The 22,909-nt window shown below is 34.2% G+C and overlaps 1 protein-coding gene across 1 annotated transcript in view; it reads left to right on the plus strand.

Moving 5' to 3' along the window:
• spz3 (Spaetzle domain-containing protein 3) overlaps positions 1 to 22,909 on the plus strand; it is a 165,280-nt gene that overhangs the window by 28,963 nt on the left and 113,408 nt on the right. Inside the window, exon 2 of the mRNA XM_072539953.1 lies at positions 19,188 to 19,760. Coding sequence (XP_072396054.1) covers positions 19,260 to 19,760 — 501 coding nt within the window. The 5' untranslated portion in view covers positions 19,188 to 19,259. The remainder of the gene's footprint in view (positions 1 to 19,187; positions 19,761 to 22,909) is intronic.

Here is a 22,909-nt window from a genome sequence, read left to right on the forward strand (position 1 = left end):
ACAACCATATTGGTCCTAACAATTATAGCGACGACGCAGTTCGGGAAACTTGGCGAAAGGCACTTTCAATTGTAACTCCAGAAGTGTGGTGCAACTGTATATTCAAGTGCGAGAAACTAATAGAAGATTGGTGGACTCGTGAAAATAAAATAAACGAAATAAGTCCAATCATAATAACAATTAATGATGATGACAGTGATGATGATGACGATTATGATATTTTTGATGATAATGACTGATTTTCATTTTTGTTGGCAAGTTAAATTTTTTTATTTTTCATTAGAAATTCTCTCCATGGAACAAATATACGTAAACCATATTTTCTGTGTGAAGTGTAATATAAAATTATTATTAGGTTTATATTAGCCACATTAGACTCCATTAATGAAGTAATTCTCCTTATTATACTGTCAATTATATAAAAGATGTTCCATTATTATTTAATTAAAAAAAGTTATGGATCATTTTTCATTTCATTTGACCAGTTGATATTTCTCCAAAGAGCAGGTAATTAAAACTGGGTACTTACAATAAAATTTTTAATCCGAACCTCGCATAAATATAGCGAACCGACTTTACTGTTATTTCTTTAACCTGTATGTGTGTTTCTTATTTTGTTTCGGAAAATAAGGACAGGAAAGGATATAAAATATGAAATGCAGAGGTGAAAATCATATGTTATGCAGTCTTACGATGCTCCCCTGGTATCGGAAAAAAAAACACCTGTAAAGAACCGATACGATAGAAATTGGAAGTTGACGGGAAAGTGAACAAATAGAACAAACAATGAGTTTTAATTATCTAGGAATAGAAATATCCAGTTCGAGCAACACCAAACATAAAGTTTTCTGTTTGGTATTTTTTCAGGTATATTATCCCAGTAAGAATTATGTTGTTTCCGGATCAAAGCTGTAAAGCCAGTTAAGTCCACGTATACATACATAGAAGCGTGACACTATTATATTTCGCCAGTTTATCGAGCTCTTCCCAGCATACACTAAAGGCTCTCAGGAGGCTCTAGGCAAGTGACTGACATTGCTTTACTTTGGTAGTGGTTGAAGATTGATTTCAGCCAATTCATTGGTACTTTTCTCGTATTGTATATAATTTGCATAAGCAAACCTGGTCCAACCACATTATAATTTTTCAAACTAAAAATGTAATTTTTTTCTTGAGACTTTAATATTGGTAATTCAGTTAAGTCTATGTTTCTGTCGTAAACGCTTACGTTACGATCGTCAGAGAAAATATCTCTAGTCATAGGTTTTCCAGATTCTGCATAGTTCTTTAAGATCCGGTAGAAGCGTTGTCAGATTTGTCCAAGAGATACTAATAAAAAGCGTTGCGAATGCCAGTTGCCAGGGTGTTTTATGTGCAGAGTATAGAGACACAATATACCAAGTACATATTTAGAACAATCTTTGCCTTGACCACTAAATTGTGGTCGAGATTTGTTGAAAGTTGTTATTAAATTTATTAGGCTATTACACAGGGGAGTATTTTTCTTTCGATGATGACAATTTACAATATACTCAAATGCTAGTATATAATATACGTTACATTTTGCGTCCAAAATAATACCATTACTCAGGCCCTAATATTATCAAACCCTTATTGAGGGTATAAATAATTTCGAGAAAGAAGAAGATAACCTTTCCTTTGACTGTAATCATTTTCTTATATATTTTTCCATCTCATTATATTTTCATCTCTCGTTAATATTTTTTTTCTTTTAATACCTATTTTGTATAATTTATTTAAATTTACAAATTGTTATTAAAAGACACACTTAGTGTTTGGTATGCACTATCCATATGTAAGTATTCTGTTGCCGTCAAATATATACACATGATTTTAATCTATTTAGAGGTGATTAGAATCATAATCAAGATCGGTGAGAACATCAAATATTTTCTTTATTGACGTAAAAATGAAAGAATCCATAAAATGCTGCAATTTAAATTTTTAGTATATTCATATTTTAGTATATAAAACAGGAATGTAAAGATATTTATTAAAATGAGATATATAAAAGTGTAATATTTATTAATTGTATTTATCTGCTAGTATCTCTCCACGTCAACCTATTTCTATTCATATAGATTTAACATCTAAAATTGCTTTTTTTTAGTTTCTAATACAACTTGAGCTAAGTTTAAAACAAATTAAATCACTTGGTTTGAGAGGGGGGCCAATCGCCTCCCGTGGACCTGCCTATATTATATATGCAGACGACACAGATAGTGTTGCACAAACAGAAACTTTTACCAAAGTAGATACAACACTAATTAAAGTCTTGAAAGGAATGACAACCTACTACGATTCAAACTACCTCAAACCAAAACAGAAATAACTTCAGAATGCATAAAACCCAGCATTTATTGATGAAGCTCTATTTCTCGTAATTATCTTAAGGTTACTCTGAATCTCTGGATCTCACGTTGTCTTCCAAATAGCGTTGTTTGAATTTAAAACACAAAAAGACTGCTTTTTTATTATAATAATTTTATTAGTAGGAAAAATCCTATGAATTGTAGATTGTTCGACTCTGAAACATTTCTATAAAGAGTTGTACTACTCTGTAGTTAGTAGTAGCAGGTACAATACTAAGTCATCTACAGACAATTCCGAGTTCCAACATCGAAAAGATGTTGGAACATGTTGTGATGTTGTCACCCAGCGAACTACGATTTCCTAGTAAAGTCACATTGTTTTGAGCCTTTTGACTCTCGGAACTCCAAGAGATATCGTTGCCACCTTTGACTAGAAAGGATACGGCCTTAGAGGCGTTCAGGCATAATCCCACGGATGGTAGCTTCGCACCATTATTCGCTCGAGTAAGTGCGTCAACCAAATGTCCGAACCTGCGGATCCTCTCGTAGTGAGCGGGATTACTATTGCAACGTCGTATCATCAGTAGGGTAAAACTAACCTGTCTCACGACGGTCTAAACCTAGCTCACGTTTCCTGTCTATGGGTGAACAGAGTTTGTTAAATTCTGCTTCTCAATGATAAGAAGAGCGGACATCGAAGGATCAAAAAGCGACCTATGAACGCTTGGCCGCCACAAGCCAGTTATCCCTGTGGTAACTTTTCTGACACCTCTTGCTGAAAACTCTTCAAGCCAAAAGGATCGATAGGCCGTGCTTTCGCAGTCCCTATGCATACTGAACACCAGAATCAAGGCTTTTGCCCTTTTGCTCTACGCGAGGTTTCTCTTCTCGCTGACCTGCGTTATTCTTTGACAGATGTACCAACCCAGTCAAACTCCCCGAATCAGTGTTCTCAAATCGAATCAGGCTGGAGGTAAGTTAACGCTCGAAACGAAGCACACGATCGCTAGCCGGGTATCCGAAAGGCAAGCCTTATTGGAACCACGAAACCCACGAACGGCACAACTCAACGAAACGTCACACCGTAGCCTTGGCTCAAGAATATCATGGCAGTCGCCACCTCGTGAGCAAACGACGCACGCGTTTCGCCTTACCGAGTAAGTAAAGAAACAATGAAAGACTTTATAAATTCTCGTAATTTTATAGATTTTTATCTTCTTTCTTCTTTTGGTGCCTACTCGTTTCGAATATTGGCGATTATTCTGGTTATAATTATTTTATTAACTGATGCTTTACATAGATTAGTTGATGTTGTAGAGAACCATTTCCTCAGGTTTTTTTAACCATGATACTCTTTCTCTCTCAATTCCTCGCTTTCCGAATACTTTCCGATTACAGTAATCTGTATTTAGTGCCGTTTCTCATTATGTGTCCGAGATAATCTAGCTTTCTCTTTTTAATCGTATACATCACTTCTCTTTCTTTCTCCATTCTTCGTAGTACAGTCTCGTTGGTTATCTTGTCCGTCCATGATATCCTTAGGATTCTTGTGTATAACCACATCGCGAAGGCTTCAAGTTTTTTCTACTACTACTACTACTACTTGTCGGTTTATAACGTTCTCCGCCATTTTCCGACTTCCAATCGCCACTTATACCGGTTGTTTCATAGATCTTCTTTTATGGCCCTCTCTCTCAGTTCTTTATTTATTCCTTCGCTCCAACTTTTTCTCGGTCTACCTCGTTTTCTCTTTCCTTCTGGTTGCCACTTTAGTATTTCTTTTGGCATTCGTTGTTCGTCAATTCTTTGTATGTGTCCGAACCAGATAAGCTGTTTTGTTGTTAGGTCATCTGTGATTGTTCGTTTGATTCCCATTATTTCTCTACTGCGTTCGTTGGTAATTCTTTCTCTTCTAGATCTTCCTGCGGCTCTTCTCCAAAAATCCATTTTCGTTTCCGTTCAAGTTTTTTCTCCATCGCTTTAGTGAGTGTCCAGGATTTAACTCCGTAGTATAATATCGGGAAGATATAACATCGTAGAAGCCTTACTTTTATCTCCAGATTAAGGTTGTGGCTTTTAAAGAGTTTGTCCATGTTGTTTAATGCACTCCTAGCATTATCTATTCTACATTTTACTTCTTGTGAGTGATCCTATTGTTCGTTTACTATTGTTCTAAGATAGATAAACTGTTTTACTCGGTCCACTGGTGTATTTTTGATAAGCAGTTGTACGTCTCTAATTTTATTTTTGCTGATGACCATAAATTTTAGATTAGATAGATAATAGATTTTTATACTTTCTTATTAATATTTTAAATAAATTACTTCATTTAAATGTACTAATTTTCTTCGTGTATGCTTTAATAGTTACCGAAGTCACGTATATAGATTACTAAAACATTTTTTTTTAATTATTTGCAAGTAATGATCGGCCTCGATACTTAACTTTTCCTTTCTTTTACGACTGTGTTTTTTCGTTGTCATTAAGGTTATAAAGAGCCTCGTCACTGTAACTGTAATAAAAAGACAGACAATAAAATAGATCAATCACTGCTAATATAAATTTTTTCTTCGTCTTTTTACTTCTAAAAAATTGTACAATCGGGGGGTAGGTTAGAGAGCTATAAGAGATGGATTCTACCGTTTTTGATGGAAGTTCATTTTAACTGAATAAGTTGAGGAGAGAAGAGCTATTTGTCTCAAGTTGGTCATCCAGAATTATATCTGTAGTTTTTTGGTTTAATAATTTCCATAGATTCTAATAAAGATAGCTTAATGTCTTTATTTTGATTTTGAATATGGAGAACTTGAAATTGGCCATTAAAAGACTGATTACAAGTGGCTGCAAAGATTTTAATGTCTAAGAACAAAAGTGTTTTTTTTTAAGTATTTTTTAGCATTGAATCCGAATCCGTTGAGGTTTTTTCCTATCACGTACAGTTTTTTTCTTACTGCACAGATTGCATAAATAGGCATTACATTTAGAAATGTGACCAAAGGTTTTATCATCTGGTGATGTAATTGTTGTGACTCGTTCAAAACTGTAAATGTAACTAAGCGTAAAGGGTAATTATTGATAAAGTACCTACTCGACGGCAATATTTGGAAAATTTGGCAACCCTCCTAATTATAGCGGGAAGAATTAGCCTCCTGATAATAAACTTAGTCAAAATTGAAGATACAGTAAGCGCTGTATTCGTTGTTCATCCATTCTTTGTATGTGTCTGAACCAGATAAGTTGTTTTGTTGTTAGTGATTGTTCGTTTGATTCCCATTATTTCTCTAATACGTTCGTTGGTAATCCTTTCTCTTCTAGATCTTCCTGCGGCTCTTCTCCAAAAATCTATTTCCGTCGCTTTCAGCATTGCCAGTGTTCTTTCTTTCAGGCCATATCCCACAGCTGTATAAAGTGATACTTTTTACTATAGTCTCATATATCCTCTTTTTATTTTCTTTGCTGATGGATTGGTCCCATAAAATGTTGTTTAACATTGTGATGGTTTTTCTCCCTAACGTATTTCTCTCTCTTATGGCTTTGTCTAATGTTCCATTTTGTGAAATAGTGATACCTAGATATTTGTAGTCACAGCAGTGCTTTATCGTGGTATTAGCGTCTAATATGAGATCTTTTTGTTCTACTCCAGTGCACAGGTATTCGGTTTTCTTTTTATTTACTTCTAGACCCCATATATCATACTCTTAAATTAATTTTCGTGTCATATATTTTAAATTGTCATAATTTTGAGCCATTATTACTTGATCGTCTGCAAAGTTGAGCATATATACTATAGTGTTGGTGAGTGGTATCCCCATTGTCTTGCATTTTTGTTTCCATCTGTTTAAAGCACTTTCGAGGTATATTTTAAATAATGTGGGGGACGGTCAACATCCTTGCATTAATGCTTTCGATGTTATAAATCCTGTTAATAGAAGCTCATTCTATAGCCATATATATATATATATATATATATATATATATATATATATATATATATATATATATATATATATATATATTTATATATATATATATATTTATTTATTTATATGTGACTATGCGTGTGTAATATTTGCTCTCTTGACTCTTTCATTAATTGTTAAAAGCGGAAATTTAAATATTTTTTAATTTTTTATTCATTAAAGTGAAATTTGTACCAGAGAAACTTAGTCTGTCTCACTCAAGAGGTGTAGCGAACCCGCCGACTGCATGAGGTTATAGGTCACTGCACTTACCGACAAGTACCATAAGCATAAAGTTGCAAAAACTACCAAAAAGTTGTACCTTATGTTTTATTAAAGATATATAGTATGTCTCAAATTGAATAAATGTGCTCCGAAATAACTGCTGAAACTTTTAATAAAATATTGAGAATTATCAGCGCTATCTCTCAATTGATGATATTTTTCGGGTTATTGAAATTATTTTATTAATATGTCCCATATTTTTTTTGTATCCTACAAGCAGCGGAAGAAGCTTTAGGTAAAAGAAAAGTTAACAGAAATAAACGGGAATACAAAACACCATGGTACGACGAAAGTGTAAAAGTACTAGCAAATGAAAAGAAACAAGCTTTCCTAACATACAAAGGAGTGAAGACACCGGAGGCACGAGAAGACTACGTGAGAATCAGGAATAGAGTAAACCAAGAAATAGATAACATCAAAAAAGAACACTAGGAGAAATTTACAACAACAAAGGTATGGCATACGACCTCTATGGATCCCAGAAAAAGGTATGGAAGATGATAAGGAGACAAAAAACAGAAATGAATGAATTTGTACGCATAGATAACATTACCGAGGAACAATGGACTGAGCATTTCCCGAAACTATATGGAGAAGGAGAAGAAGAGAACAGAGAAATAATCATTAACGAAACTCACGATAGAGTACTAATATCAGAAGAAGAGTTACAAAATATAAAATAAAATATTAAAAAACAGAAAAGCACCTAGTCCTGATAAGATAAACAATGAACTGCTAAAATATGGAGGAACAATACTACGCAAATGGCTCCTAAAATTATTCGTCGATATAATAAATACCGGAGTAGTACCAGCAGAATGGAAGGAAAGTCTCCTGCTACCGATACTTAAAAAGGGAGACTCGAGAAATCCTGAAAATTATAGAGGCATTAGTCTGATGAATAGAACATTAAAATTGTTAACGGCAGTCATAAAAGATAAAATCGGAAATGGAAAAGGAAAAAGCGAACATGGCAGATGAACCATAAGGCTGTCGAAAGAACCGCAGCACAATAGACGCAATTTTTATTATCAGACAAATAATAGAGAAGTCTATTGAACATGGAAAACCAGCATACATGTGCTTTGTAGATTTAAAAAGTGCTTTTGACATGGTTAAGCGAAATGACATCTTAAATTTATTACAAGCTGAACAAATAGACCATCAGATAATAAGGACAATTAATGAAATTAACAAGAACAACAAGACCAGAGTTATAATGCCAACAGGGGAAACAGAATGCATAGAACTAAAAGGAGGAATCCGCCAAGGAGACTCGCTCAGCCCATTGTTATTCAATATGGTGATGAATCAAATAATTCACGAAGTAAGAAAACGACACGGATACCACATGGGAGCACATAAAATCACGATACTATGCTATGCCGATGATGCAGTACTAATTGCTGATAACGAAGATAACCTACAAAGGCGGCTCCACACCTTCAATATCACAGCAAACAAACTTAATATGAGAATATCAGTAGAAAAAACTAAATGTATAGTGATCAGTAAAGAGCCGCGTGGATGCAAACTAGAAATAGACGGCAAAATTGTAGAACAAGTAATGAAATTCAATTACCTAGGAGTAGAGATCACTAGTGACAGGGATATAAGAACAGAGACCACAAGGCAAGCATCAAAAGCGGCAAGAGTAAGTGGTTGCCTCCGAGAAACCATATGGAGAAACAAATATCTGACCATGCAAAGCAAAATGAAAGTATACAAGACAACAGTAAGATCAATCCTAACATATGCAGCGGAGACAAGGACCGATACAAGAAAGACGAAACAACAAATCAACAATATCGAAATGAAAGTATTAAGATTAATAGCGGGCATATCATTAAGAGACAGACAAACCAACAGAAGTATACGCGAACAATGCAAAATTCAAAATATTAACAGGTGCATAAAAACAAGAAAAAAACACTGGAACGAACATGTAAACCGAATGGGACCAGATAGATTAGCGAACATCTGTAAAAACAACAAGTCGTATAGCAGAAGACCCGTTGGAAGGCCGCCAAAAAGGTGGAAAGATAATGTACAGTCAACAACGACCGAAACAGAATAAGATGCAGACAAACAGGAGTAATCCTAGTCGCGCGAAGAAGAAGAAGAAGAAGATATTTTTTTTATCCAATGATGTATGTTGTCTATCCGGCACATATTTCTGATCCCCTTATCTTTGGTTAATCCGTCAATTTTTTTCTCTTATTCCTCTTAGGACTCTCAATTTTTTTGTGTCTACTCCCTTACTTCTTTAAATTTTAAATGAAATAAAATGAAATAAGGTATTTAAATGAGATTACTCTACAAAAAACATATATTCAATAAATAAAACACCATATCATAAAACAAGAAAAGATACAAAAATTAAATTCTATATAGCCGTACGCTAAATCAATACTCTATAAACGACAAGATAGCGGATTATTAATATGGAAACAACATACTCCCAGAATGGAAAATAAAAAATTACCCATAAAATACCCAATTACAATTTAAAGGCAAGAAAGATATTAAAAGAACTCTAAAAAGATGATCGTAATACCCTTGTGAAAAAAGAATGTATCCTATAGCTTTACAGTCCAATTCGATATCTGGCCTCTCTCAGCAAATCTCTCCGTTCATTACGGTATCTAGCCCTTCTCCTCCACGATCGACTGTTAAAGAGATTTCCTTTGTTTTTATCCATATCATGCTCCCATCTCTTTCTCGGTCTTTCAACCTGCCTATTGAAGACGCTGTAGCTGTAAAAATAAACGGCGATAGGAGCACAATTCGCCAAACTTTCCGTGTATGAATTGGTATCAATAGACTGTTATAACATTATTTCTGTATTCCCTATGTCTTCAGACAGTCCCTACACGAAATGCCAGCGAATTGTCCTACTATTTTCCACTTCTCTAAGTGGGTATATATATATATATATATATATATATATATATATATATATATATATATATATATATATATATATATATATATATATATATGTATATATATATATATATATATATATATATATATTTCGTACCTCTCTATAATTCAAAGTTATCACGAGTTCCCTTCAAAATCTCTTTATATTTCGAACTAAATCAATACATTTTTATGCACTTGCTAATCCGAACGTAATAAAATCATTGCTATACACAAACAAACAAAACGACGCATTAATTCGAACTCATCGGCGTCCAACACTCGACAATTCAAAGTTGCAGAGAGAAAGAGGCGGAAAGATTGTAGGGAGGGATTGACTACATATTTGACACACACTTCTCACGAATTGGTTTGTTTAGTTATTAGTTACTGTTACTCTTTCGTTGGTATACAGATTAAAATTTTGTTAATCATGAGCCCTAGAAAGTATTAATGTTTGAGGATTGCTGAAAAGAAGAAGTTAATCCAAAAAGTAGAGGAAGGTGAGAAGAAAAGTGATGTGTCAAAAGAATTTAAGATTCCTCTGAGTACTCTCTCAACCCTAATAAAGCACAAGGAGAAAAGTAATCCTGCTCAAACTGCTGTAGTACGGAAAAACCTACTAAAAGTGAATTTCCTTGTCTGGAAGAAAGTCTGGTCATTTGGCTAAGACAGTATAAAATACAAAAGGTGTCTATTCGCGGAAACTTGTTGAAGGAAAAAGCAAAAAAAGAGTTCGAGTCCACTCTAAGCATCAAAAACTTAGCGGCAAGTGAAGAGTCACAAATTTCAAAAAGAGAAATGGAGTTGTTTTTAAAAAAGTTTGTGGGGAAAGTGGAAGTGTTGATGATGCAGTTTGCTTAAATTGGCATGGCAAATTGAAGACCTTGATTGAAAACTATGATGCCCAAGACCTTTTTAATACTGATGAAACTGGCCTACATTTCAAATGTTTACCGGATAAGACGCTTACTTTTAAAGATGAAAAATGTCATGGAGAAAAACATGTAAAGAGAGGCTCACAGTCTTCAAAGGTATGAAATCGTTTCCTGCGGATTATCGTTCTAACAAAAACCTTGGATGTCGACAGAACTTTTTAACAATTGGCTTTTAACATTTAATGGGGACATGAAACGGCCAAAGCGGAAAATTATACTATTTTTAGAAAATTGCACTGTCCACAACAGTCCTTCTACATTGTCCAACGGGGAACTCTACTTCTTTCCTAAAAATCCGGTTTCTTAAAAGAAGATCAGGAAAATCTTCCAATACTTATGGATGTGTGAGTTTTTCTGACTTTGTTCAAGTGGATGAAGAAGTTGCTGTCTCAGGTTCACTAACGGATTTCGAAATTTTATCTGCGACAGATACGAATGAAAAAAGTAACGATGAAGATGAGTACGATACATCAGAACCTTTGGCAGATGTGTCAGTTAAGGAAGCAAGATTTTTATTCGATAGTACAAACCTTCTGTCTACAAAAGGAAAGTGATGAAAAAGCATTTCAGGCATTTTTTCTCTTGAAAAAAATTATTGAACAGTCTGAGCAGCAGCAATGTGCTTTGAAGCAAACCAGTATAACATATACATATACAGTTATCTCAAAAGATTGAATAATTCACATTATGAATACATACATAAGGTACACATGTACCTCTAAACTTTTGTCATCGTTATAGAATAGCAGTTAACAAATAATAATTGATCAACACTTAATAATTCGAAGTTTTATTTATTTTCTCTCCATTTTTCTAAATTTGTAACGAAATTATTTTGCTTACCATAGGGTAAGAACATGGGGGTAGAAAAATTGGGGGCAGAAACTATGGGGGCGAAGATAAGGCAAGCAAAATAAACGCTACTAGTGCGAACGACACTCAGTTGGTTGTTGGAGAGCTGGGGTCGTGGATAAGTGAAATAAATGGGTCGGATTGGGGCAGCTACAAAAAAAATGAAAGGGTACTTACATAAATCTCCTGGACAAAATGAAATAAGATATGGCAGACAAGGTTACCTCTAGCTATTTAAATTTGGACGCCGCTTCGAAGAAAACTTCCTGCTGGAAAAAGAAAGAAAATTTCTTCTTCCCTAAAATCAAAAATACATACAAGGGTTAGGAGATTTTCTAAAATAAAGCAAACAAAGTAGTTCAGAGAAATGGAATAAACATTTATTTCTGTCTCAAACAAACAGTTATCAAACATATAAGTGGCATAAAAAATATATTATATAAATAGTTGCCAAATACAGAATAAAAAAAAAACTTACATGTGTCCGTTTACAAACTCCGTTTACAAATAGATTGGAGATACTACAAAACTTACAAATGTTATCGCACAGAGATTAACTTTTTTTTTTTAACAAACAAAACAAATGAATATCGAAAAGAACAAAACTAGCTGTCATATGTTAACATTATATTAAAAAAAACAATTAAAATGACAGCTGTTAAACCATAAAATTTACATTACAAATCCTTTAAATTTTAATGAAAGCAATTATTGTTTTAGCAAAAAAATGTCTGTCTTTACTTTAAAATTAAAATGTTAATTGTTACCTGATTTCACTGTTTAGCACTTAACTTTCAAAAAAACTTGTTAACATCTATGGGACTGGAGCTGCAAAGGACATAACTCTCAACTTGAATAAAAATATACCATTTCCATACGTAGGCAGGAACGATTGGAACAGAAACTTGATGGAGGAAATCAAGCTGTCGACGGGGACATTCTATATAAACATTTTCCAAATTTCATCAGTGCCGGTGTACTGCACAAATCTTATGGGTGATTACTCTGATCTAAACTGCCACATTGCATAGAGTATCATCACCTTAACCGGTCTTAAGATATTACACAAAAAAAATTGAATCGACTCGCGATTCAAAATCTCTTCTGTCTGCTCTGCTTGGGGCTTAAATGTCGACTCCTCAATGCCTTACATTTTACAAATTTCAACGCAAAATAAATTTCCCTTTACGTCTCACAGCTAGTTTTTGCCTACAAACTCAAAAAAAACCATCTACCCTTTTTTGACCTCGTTCTTAGCAACGAACCGACAAAAAACTTCTTGAGTATTTACTTTTAAATTGGTTAACTGGAAATTTTTTACCTCACAATACATACAGAGAATAGGGGAATATTAATGTAAACAAAGACAAAAAAATATTCTCAGTTAATACTTCTTAGAAAAACCGTATACCTGACTTGCAATATTATATTAGGGGACTCGAAACAACTTTTAAATATTCCAGTTTATTGCGTTTTAACGACAAAAGACAAAAACAGCTGAATACCAAAACTTGATATTTAGAATCTCAACTTAAAATGCCATAATATATTGATCGTTTTAAAATTCATTTGCAAACAGAAAAACGAAAATATTCCACCAAATTTAAAACGCTACAAATTTCAAATCATTTGATATTTCAAACACTCATGTGTTGTACTTAAATGTAACTTTTCTGAAAGTTGGATTGGTCATTGCAGTCATATTCCCAGGCAATGTGGTGAGATATTGGAGATATTGACATAATTATTTAATTTATAAAAAATCCCAAAAGAATACTTAATATTCATTACGTAAATTGTTTACCCATTTTTATTAGGACAATAAGAAACTAAAGCACAGGGATTGAATAACACATGTGTGTCTTGTTTCATAATACTTTTGCTACAAATCTAACCTTAAAGACTCAGCATTTTTACAAAAACATCATCGTTGGCCTTATAACCGATATTGTTATAAATATAGTAAATACACAGGCAATTTGGTTCAGCATAATATTAATTCGTTAGTTAATCATAATAGTCCATTTGTTCGAGATGTAATTGTAGTTACTCGTAAGCTGTAACGTAATCATATAAATAAGTAATGCCATCGATAGGTTATTCCGTGTGTATATAAGTAACCAATGAATGAGATACATCACAGTTTAATACATTATTTAACCTCTGTGACAAATAAGATGTAGTTCCATAATATACCATAAGATTTGGATATGTACCCAAAAGAATATATTCATCCATTATACATTATAGCCACCACGTAGCCCAGAAGTTAATCCACTTGATTTTGGTGTATGGGGCGTATTAAAACAACGTGTCTATAAGAATCCCATAAACATTCGCAACCAACTATGGGAAACAATTTCTTTAAAATCAATGATACTATTTAATATGAGACGAGATAATTTTAAATTTGCATTTTAATACCCTGTATCTTTCTTAATATCAACATTTTATTAAAGCAATTTGGCTTAAATCGTAATATTTTAAAGTGTAAAATCTACTGTTTCTTTTTGTACAAATACTTAAGGACCACCCTGTATATATAATATTTCCTAATTGTATTTGATTCCCCACTTGTTATTTTGTTCGTCTCATTACCTTTCTTTCAAATATGTCCATGCGGGATTACAAATTTTTGAGGCAATATCCAAGTTTCACATCCATAGCTCACTATCAGTCAGAACTTATTAAATATAAAATATTTTTTTTCTTCTATTAACAATCATATAAAAACTTTCTTAGCCAACTTGCTCAGCTGATGCTTTCTTCAAACCTCCTTATCTTATATTTTAGTCGCTAATATTGTTAATTTACATAAATTAAAATCTTAACTCGGATGTTATTGACTTTCTCGTCACCTCTCATTTGCATATCTCCATAAATCAGTCGAAATTATAATAATATCGTCATCGTGTGAACTACGAACTGATCGGTGCAATATTATCAACAGAACTAATATACTAGTTTATATTTAAAATATTTTTCTATTTTTTTAATAGTTATTTATGCAACAAGAGCATGATAATATGTGATAAAAGAGGTCGTCTGGTAGAGTGTTGCAATTCCATGAGTGAAAAAAGTTCAATAAATAATAAACTATGTAAAAATATTTAAATAATTTTATTAGCAAAATTAAGAGAGCATGTGAGGGAGGGGGGAGGGGAGAGAGAAAGTACTAAGTCATCGTCATGTAGACAATAAACGTACTTGTTTCAGTGAACCAGTCCCCTTTTTTATTGTACTGAAAACCTCTCTGCATTTAAGTTTTTCTGGTCATTCTCTAACGTCTGACTTGTAGGTCTCCCTTAACTTCTTGCAACCAGTTAGATCTCGGTTTCTTATTTCATTCTGCCTTCTGGATTTTATTCTAACCATCTAATCCTATATAGCTTTGTTTTTGATTTAACATCTTCATTCAGTCATTCAGTTCTTTCAGTTCTTTCAGTTCTTTCAGTTCTTTCAGTTCTTTCAGTTCTTTCAGTTCTTTCAGTTCTTTCAGTTCTTTCAGTTCTTTCAGTTCTTTCAGTTCTTTCAGTTCTTTCAGTTCTTTCAGTTCTTTCAGTTCTTTCAGTTCTTTCAGTTCTTTCAGTTCTTTCAGTTCTTTCAGTTCTTTCAGTTCTTTCAGTTCTTTCAGTTCTTTCAGTTCTTTCAGTTCTTTCAGTTCTTTCAGTTCTTTCAGTTCTTTCAGTTCTTTCAGTTCTTTCAGTTCTTTCAGTTCTTTCAGTTCTTTCAGTTCTTTCAGTTCTTTCAGTTCTTTCAGTTCTTTCAGTTCTTTCAGTTCTTTCAGTTCTTTCAGTTCTTTCAGTTCTTTCAGTTCTTTCAGTTCTTTCAGTTCTTTCAGTTCTTTCAGTTCTTTCAGTTCTTTCAGTTCTTTCAGTTCTTTCAGTTCTTTCAGTTCTTTCAGTTCTTTCAGTTCTTTCAGTTCTTTCAGTTCTTTCAGTTCTTTCAGTTCTTTCAGTTCTTTCAGTTCTTTCAGTTCTTTCAGTTCTTTCAGTTCTTTCAGTTCTTTCAGTTCTTTCAGTTCTTTCAGTTCTTTCAGTTCTTTCAGTTCTTTCAGTTCTTTCAGTTCTTTCAGTTCTTTCAGTTCTTTCAGTTCTTTCAGTTCTTTCAGTTCATTCAGTTCTTTCAGTTCATTCAGTTCTTTCAGTTCTTTTAGTTCTTTCAGTTCTTTCAGTTCTTTCAGTTCTTTCAGTTCTTTCAGTTCTTTGAGTTCTTTCAGTTCTTTCAGTTCTTTGAGTTCTTTCAGTTCTTTCAGTTCTTTCAGTTCTTTCAGTTCTTTCAGTTCTTTCAGTTCTTTCAGTTCTTTCAGTTCTTTCAGTTCTTTCAGTTCTTTCAGTTCTTTCAGTTCTTTCAGTTCTTTCAGTTCTTTCAGTTCTTTCAGTTCTTTCAGTTCTTTCAGTTCTTTCAGTTCTTTCAGTTCTTTCAGTTCTTTCAGTTCTTTCAGTTCTTTCAGTTCTTTCAGTTCTTTCAGTTCTTTCAGTTCTTTCAGTTCTTTCAGTTATTTCAGTTCTTTCAGTTCTTTCAGTTCTTTCAGTTCTTTCAGTTCTTTCAGTTCTTTCAGTTCTTTCAGTTCTTTCAGTTCTTTCAGTTCTTTCAGTTCTTTCAGTTCTTTCAGTTCTTTCAGTTCTTTCAGTTCTTTCAGTTCTTTCAGTTCTTTCAGTTCTTTCAGTTCTTTCAGTTCTTTCAGTTCTTTCAGTTCTTTCAGTTCTTTCAGTTCTTTCAGTTCTTTCAGTTCTTTCAGTTCTTTCAGTTCTTTCAGTTCTTTCAGTTCTTTCAGTTCTTTCAGTTCTTTCAGTTCTTTCAGTTCTTTCAGTTCTTTCAGTTCTTTCAGTTCTTTCAGTTCTTTCAGTTCTTTCAGTTCTTTCAGTTCTTTCAGTTCTTTCAGTTCTTTCAGTTCTTTCAGTTCTTTCAGTTCTTTCAGTTCTTTCAGTTATTTCAGTTCTTTCAGTTCTTTCAGTTCTTTCAGTTCTTTCAGTTCTTTCAGTTCTTTCAGTTCTTTCAGTTCTTTCAGTTCTTTCAGTTCTTTCAGTTCTTTCAGTTCTTTCAGTTCTTTCAGTTCTTTCAGTTCTTTCAGTTCTTTCAGTTCTTTCAGTTATTTCAGTTCTTTCAGTTCTTTCAGTTCTTTCAGTTCTTTCAGTTCTTTCAGTTCTTTCAGTTCTTTCAGTTCTTTCAGTTCTTTCAGTTCTTTCAGTTCTTTCAGTTCTTTCAGTTCTTTCAGTTCTTTCAGTTCTTTCAGTTCTTTCAGTTCTTTCAGTTCTTTCAGTTCTTTCAGTTCTTTCAGTTCTTTCAGTTCTTTCAGTTCTTTCAGTTCTTTCAGTTCTTTCAGTTCTTTCAGTTCTTTCAGTTCTTTCAGTTCTTTCAGTTCTTTCAGTTCTTTCAGTTCTTTCAGTTCTTTCAGTTCTTTCAGTTCTTTCAGTTCTTTCAGTTCTTTCAGTTCTTTCAGTTCTTTCAGTTCTTTCAGTTCTTTCAGTTCTTTCAGTTCTTTCAGTTCTTTCAGTTCTTTCAGTTCTTTCAGTTCTTTCAGTTCTTTCAGTTCTTTCAGTTCTTTCAGTTCTTTCAGTTCTTTCAGTTCTTTCAGTTCTTTCAGTTCTTTCAGTTCTTTCAGTTCTTTCAGTTCTTTCAGTTCTTTCAGTTCTTTCAGTTCTTTCAGTTCTTTCAGTTCTTTCAGTTATTTCAGTTCTTTCAGTTCTTTCAGTTCTTTCAGTTCTTTCAGTTCTTTCAGTTCTTTCAGTTCTTTCAGTTATTTCAGTTCTTTCAGTTCTTTCAGTTCTTTCAGTTCTTTCAGTTCTTTCAGTTCTTTCAGTTCTTTCAGTTCTTTCAGTTCTTTCAGTTATTTCAGTTCTTTCAGTTCTTTCAGTTCTTTCAGTTCTTTCAGTTCTTTCAGTTCTTTCAGTTCTTTCAGTTCTTTCAGTTCTTTCAGTTCTTTCAGTTCTTTCAGTTCTTTCAGTTCTTTCAGTTCTTTCAGTTCTTTCAGTTCTTTCAGTTCTTTCAGTTCTTTCAGTTCTTTCAGTTATTTCAGTTCTTTCAGTTCTTTCAGTTCTTTCAGTTCTTTCAGTTCTTTCAGTTCTTTCAGTTCTTTCAGTTCTTTCAGTTCTTTCAGTTCTTTCAGTTCTTTCAGTTCTTTCAGTTCTTTCAGTTCTTTCAGTTCTTTCAGTTCTTTCAGTTCTTTCAGTTCTTTCAGTTCTTTCAGTTCTTTCAGTTCTTTCAGTTCTTTCAGTTCTTTCAGTTCTTTCAGTTCTTTCAGTTCTTTCAGTTCTTTCAGTTCTTTCAGTTCTTTCAGTTCTTTCAGTTCTTTCAGTTCTTTCAGTTCTTTCAGTTCTTTCAGTTCTTTCAGTTCTTTCAGTTCTTTCAGTTATTTCAGTTCTTTCAGTTCTTTCAGTTCTTTCAGTTCTTTCAGTTCTTTCAGTTCTTTCAGTTCTTTCAGTTCTTTCAGTTCTTTCAGTTCTTTCAGTTCTTTCAGTTCTTTCAGTTCTTTCAGTTCTTTCAGTTCTTTCAGTTCTTTCAGTTCTTTCAGTTCTTTCAGTTCTTTCAGTTCTTTCAGTTCTTTCAGTTCTTTCAGTTCTTTCAGTTCTTTCAGTTCTTTCAGTTCTTTCAGTTCTTTCAGTTCTTTCAGTTCTTTCAGTTCTTTCAGTTCTTTCAGTTCTTTCAGTTCTTTCAGTTCTTTCAGTTCTTTCAGTTCTTTCAGTTCTTTCAGTTCTTTCAGTTCTTTCAGTTCTTTCAGTTCTTTCAGTTCTTTCAGTTCTTTCAGTTCTTTCAGTTCTTTCAGTTCTTTCAGTTCTTTCAGTTCTTTCAGTTCTTTCAGTTCTTTCAGTTCTTTCAGTTCTTTCAGTTCTTTCAGTTCTTTCAGTTCTTTCAGTTCTTTCAGTTCTTTCAGTTCTTTCAGTTCTTTCAGTTCTTTCAGTTCTTTCAGTTCTTTCAGTTCTTTCAGTTCTTTCAGTTCTTTCAGTTCTTTCAGTTCTTTCAGTTCTTTCAGTTCTTTCAGTTCTTTCAGTTCTTTCAGTTCTTTCAGTTATTTCAGTTCTTTCAGTTCTTTCAGTTCTTTCAGTTCTTTCAGTTCTTTCAGTTCTTTCAGTTCTTTCAGTTCTTTCAGTTCTTTCAGTTCTTTCAGTTCTTTCAGTTCTTTCAGTTCTTTCAGTTCTTTCAGTTCTTTCAGTTCTTTCAGTTCTTTCAGTTCTTTCAGTTCTTTCAGTTCTTTCAGTTATTTCAGTTCTTTCAGTTCTTTCAGTTCTTTCAGTTCTTTCAGTTCTTTCAGTTCTTTCAGTTCTTTCAGTTCTTTCAGTTATTTCAGTTCTTTCAGTTCTTTCAGTTCTTTCAGTTCTTTCAGTTCTTTCAGTTATTTCAGTTCTTTCAGTTCTTTCAGTTCTTTCAGTTCTTTCAGTTCTTTCAGTTCTTTCAGTTATTTCAGTTCTTTCAGTTCTTTCAGTTCTTTCAGTTCTTTCAGTTCTTTCAGTTATTTCAGTTCTTTCAGTTCTTTCAGTTCTTTCAGTTCTTTCAGTTCTTTCAGTTCTTTCAGTTCTTTCAGTTCTTTCAGTTCTTTCAGTTCTTTCAGTTCTTTCAGTTCTTTCAGTTCTTTCAGTTCTTTCAGTTCTTTCAGTTCTTTCAGTTCTTTCAGTTCTTTCAGTGTGTACTCTTTAATCCACAATTAAATTGAAAGCGTAGGACGTCATGAGTTGTCCTGCGTTATTTCATTGCCTGTACCTATAAGTTCCATAAATTGTCTATATATTCTGACTTCCAGTTTATTGTTTGTTGTTTTGGTAGACGCTTTCAATTGTTTTTATGATACCCAAGGAAATTTTTTGTGTTATACAAAAAATGTATTACTTAATTAATTTTATACTTTTTAATTTTAAACTTTTATATAGGAATCGATCTAAAAAAATGTTTTTTTACAGATTATATGTCTCATATTAGTGCATCTCACTCAAAAATGAAGAATATGAAATCCGCTCACTGACCAACTGAAAATGGCGCTCCTAAATTATTCCTCCCCGTTTATAGCAACCCCTAATCCCCCAACGAGTTACTACCACCAAGCTCCTCCATATCAACCTTATCAACAGCCACACCAAGGTTATTCATACCCACAGCCCCAAAAACCCTTCCTAGGCGAAGAGTTTCCTAACAATCCATTTCTTCATGTGCCACAACAAGGCCAGCAAGGACAACTGCCAACTCAAAATAGCGTTCCTCAAGGCCAACTACCTCCAAATAGTCCTCCCCAAGGTCAGGTTCCGAGAGGTCAGATTCCTTCAGCGCCAGGTCCGCCGAGATACACGAAAGTAGCCGATCTCACGAAGGCTAGTGTGCATCCTGTCATCGATTATGATTACGAAGAAGAAGAGGAGCATGTACACATACCCGTGACGCCGATACAGGGGCCGATATTTATTAAAAACGGAAGAGTGCCTGTGGTACCGCTTTACTCACATCCGGTCCTGAGTAATGGGACATTTGTGCAGATTCCTGTAAGTAAACCTTAAAATATATATATATATTTTACTAATCAGTTTGTACTTTTAACAGTATTTCCATAATATTATATTTTATTGTAGTGTTTGTAACAATTTCGTGGTAAATTTCTTCATATAAGTACTTTTGGCATTTATATTTAAAATATATGAGTCTTAGAGCTCTTATGAACAATTCCTTATATAATCTAAGGGAGCTAAGTTTTTATGAAAAGTTATAAAAAAACAGAACGGACTTACCCATTGTAAATTAATAGATGAAAAACAATAACAAACTTAATAAATCAAAAATCAGATTTTTAATGGAACTTACTCATTTTACAGAAAAGACAGTTAAGGTTTGGTTTCACGTTTGAAGTTTCTGCATGGTGGCTCTGAGGACTCCTGATAGGACGAAATAGGTATAAGCTAATAGTGGAAGCACTATACTGAAATCAAATCTTAACTGCCTTTTCCTTTACTCACGTTTTGAGTATAAGAAATCAGTTCGCTAAAGATTCTTGCCCAGATGAATTGATATGTTGTGGAATGCAAATTTAGATTACTCATGTGAGCTGATTCATCGTCTGTTTTGCTTTGAAAATTGTAGAACGCACAGATTTGGACAATTATCTGAATTTTGGTTTCGAAAACTAAGAAATCTTCAGATTTCGACTTTTTATTTTTACAGATTTTACTGCGAAGCTTTTCTTGCTCTTACTAGGACTGGCTCTTCTGACTGTTCTCCTAGGATTATATTTATATTCCTAGTACTGAGCATGGATTAAATCTATTTAATGGCGGAAGGTGAAGATCTTTTTATGTTGCAGCAACGTTAATAGACTTTAATTAGGTGTTATCAAATGCCCTTTCTATGGCTGTGAACGCACATGCTATAATAATATTATCGTCTCGGGGGAGTAAAACCTCTAAAATGACTGTTTGCCCTGTACGCTCTGCAGCGGGGCTTCGAGTTTAGCATACGAAGTATCCCTCGCACTTGTCCTTGTTTAGGTAGGAAGATAGGTTTGTGTTATTTCAACAAGTCTTGTTTGATTTCTTACATGTAGAAATAAAAACACCATTTGATGAAGAAAAAAAGGTAACCGCAGAGTCTCAGGTGGTAGTATGAATCAGAGACCCGACAGGAGACCCCCTAGAGTGTACGATACTCTAGGAAAGGCCGTGGATGTCTGTCCCTTCGCAAGCAAGCAAGCAATTTAATTAAACCCAGCCTGTAAGACATGTTCACCCCTAGGAATTACGTTCGGGTGTAACAATTAATTGGAGCGAGGTGTTTTAACTCGAGTAACAATAGGAGTCACTCCACCACTCTCCTATGCTCCAGACCACCGCTTTCCCCCCATAGCACTCTGATGCGCGATAGGGGTACAACTATCAGCCAAATGCTCTTCATGTGGGAGTCCTGGGTAATAGAACTCCAGCATGGTTCCCTAACCGATTCGTGCCCGGGTATGTTGTTCTTTGTTTATTTTTTTGGTTGGGTTTCGCCGGATATTTATTAGTGTTTTTTAATTTTTTTTGTTGACCTTAACCGTTTTTATATTTTTTGTTAATTTTTTGTTTGTAGGATATCTATACAAACGGTCCTGTTGTTGTTCCTTTGGCCCTTACCCCTTTGGGGCCCACACAGTGCTGCCATTTGCAGTATTTGTCAAAAAATTAAAGCTACGAACTATCCTCTGTTGGTTCGTTTATTTTTCACTCGGGGGTTTTTTTTCTCTCTGGTGATTTTGTTTATTTCCTTGTTTGATTTTCTCTCCCGTATTTATTTTGTTTTCTCTCACTACTTTTTATTTTATTTGACTTAACTTTTATTTAGTTTCTTCTATTTGCGTTTAGGCCTTTTATGTTTCCATCGGTGAAAAGCGTCGTATCTCATGACCTCTCGCAGTATGGGACTAGGGTGGTTTTCCAGTTCTGCGATTTTTGTCCTCTATTCTTCATTATTTCAGTCAACCTGACCTGTTGCAGTTTCCTGAATATGAAGCGTTCTGTTACATATCTTGTGATGTCGACAGCTTCTCTTAGGCAGGTGTTGCGAACAGCTTGAATCCTCTTCTTTGTAGTGTTACATGTGTGTCCCCATGCGAGAGACGCATATGTAAGTATCGGTAGAATGATACTGTTTATTAATCTCATTTTGGTTTCAGTTCTTAGTTTGCTTTTTCTACCTGTGAGTCCTCTGATAGATGCTTTAGCCATGTTGGTTTTTTGAACTGTAGTGTCTACGTGCTTTTAAAATGTAAATCCTTTATCCATGATGACTCCCAGGCATTTTGCCTCGCTTTTCCACTCGATGGGATTGTTCTGTATAGTAAGTTATTCCTCTAACTGCTGAAATCTCTTGTTGAATAGCACCGCTTGCGTTTTGTCGGAATTTATTATGGCGATTTTCCATCTGCTACTCCATTCCTCGATTTCGTCCAACACTGTTTGCAGGTTATTAACTGCTATGTCTACATTTCGGTGGTAGGCCGCTATTGCAGTGTCATCGGGATAAAGGCTTAATAGTTTTCCTGGTATTCTGGGAACATCTGCGGTAAATATTGAGTACAGCAGGAGTGGCAGGACCGCTTCCTGTGTACAAAGAGTTTTTGCTCATGTACAAAGAGATTAGTCTCGTCATTACCCCGCTGTAGTCATATTCTCTCATTTTGTATATCAGCCCTTTATGCCAGATTCTGTCGAAGGCATTACTTACATCCAGGAAGGCTGCTCCTGTATACTGCTTGTCGTTAAATCCAGCTGCTATGTACTTTGTTAATATAAGTCAAACTGTGCTTCTGGGATTATTTCAAGCCTGTCAGTTTCGTCTTGGAGTCTGCTGAGGATTAATCTTAACACAATTTTGCTAATTGCTGGAAGTAAGCTTATTGGCCTGTAGTTTTGTGGGAACTTACTGTCTTTTGTCCGGTTTTTGGAATCATGATGACGTGGGCCTCTTTCCATCTATTTAGAAATTTCCTGTATCTCAGCATTGCGATAACTATGCTGGTTAAGAATACTATGGCTCTCGCCAGAAGGTATTTTAGGTATTTTAGGGCTGTGTTTTCTAGTAGGTCCGGGCCTAGGGCTTTCTTTGGTGAACTATTCTTGATTAGTTCATTTATCTCCTCCGGTGATGTTAGAGGGATGATGTTGTT

Source organism: Diabrotica undecimpunctata, chromosome 8, assembly GCF_040954645.1.
Source record: "Diabrotica undecimpunctata isolate CICGRU chromosome 8, icDiaUnde3, whole genome shotgun sequence".
Taxonomy (NCBI): Eukaryota; Metazoa; Arthropoda; class Insecta; order Coleoptera; family Chrysomelidae; genus Diabrotica; species Diabrotica undecimpunctata.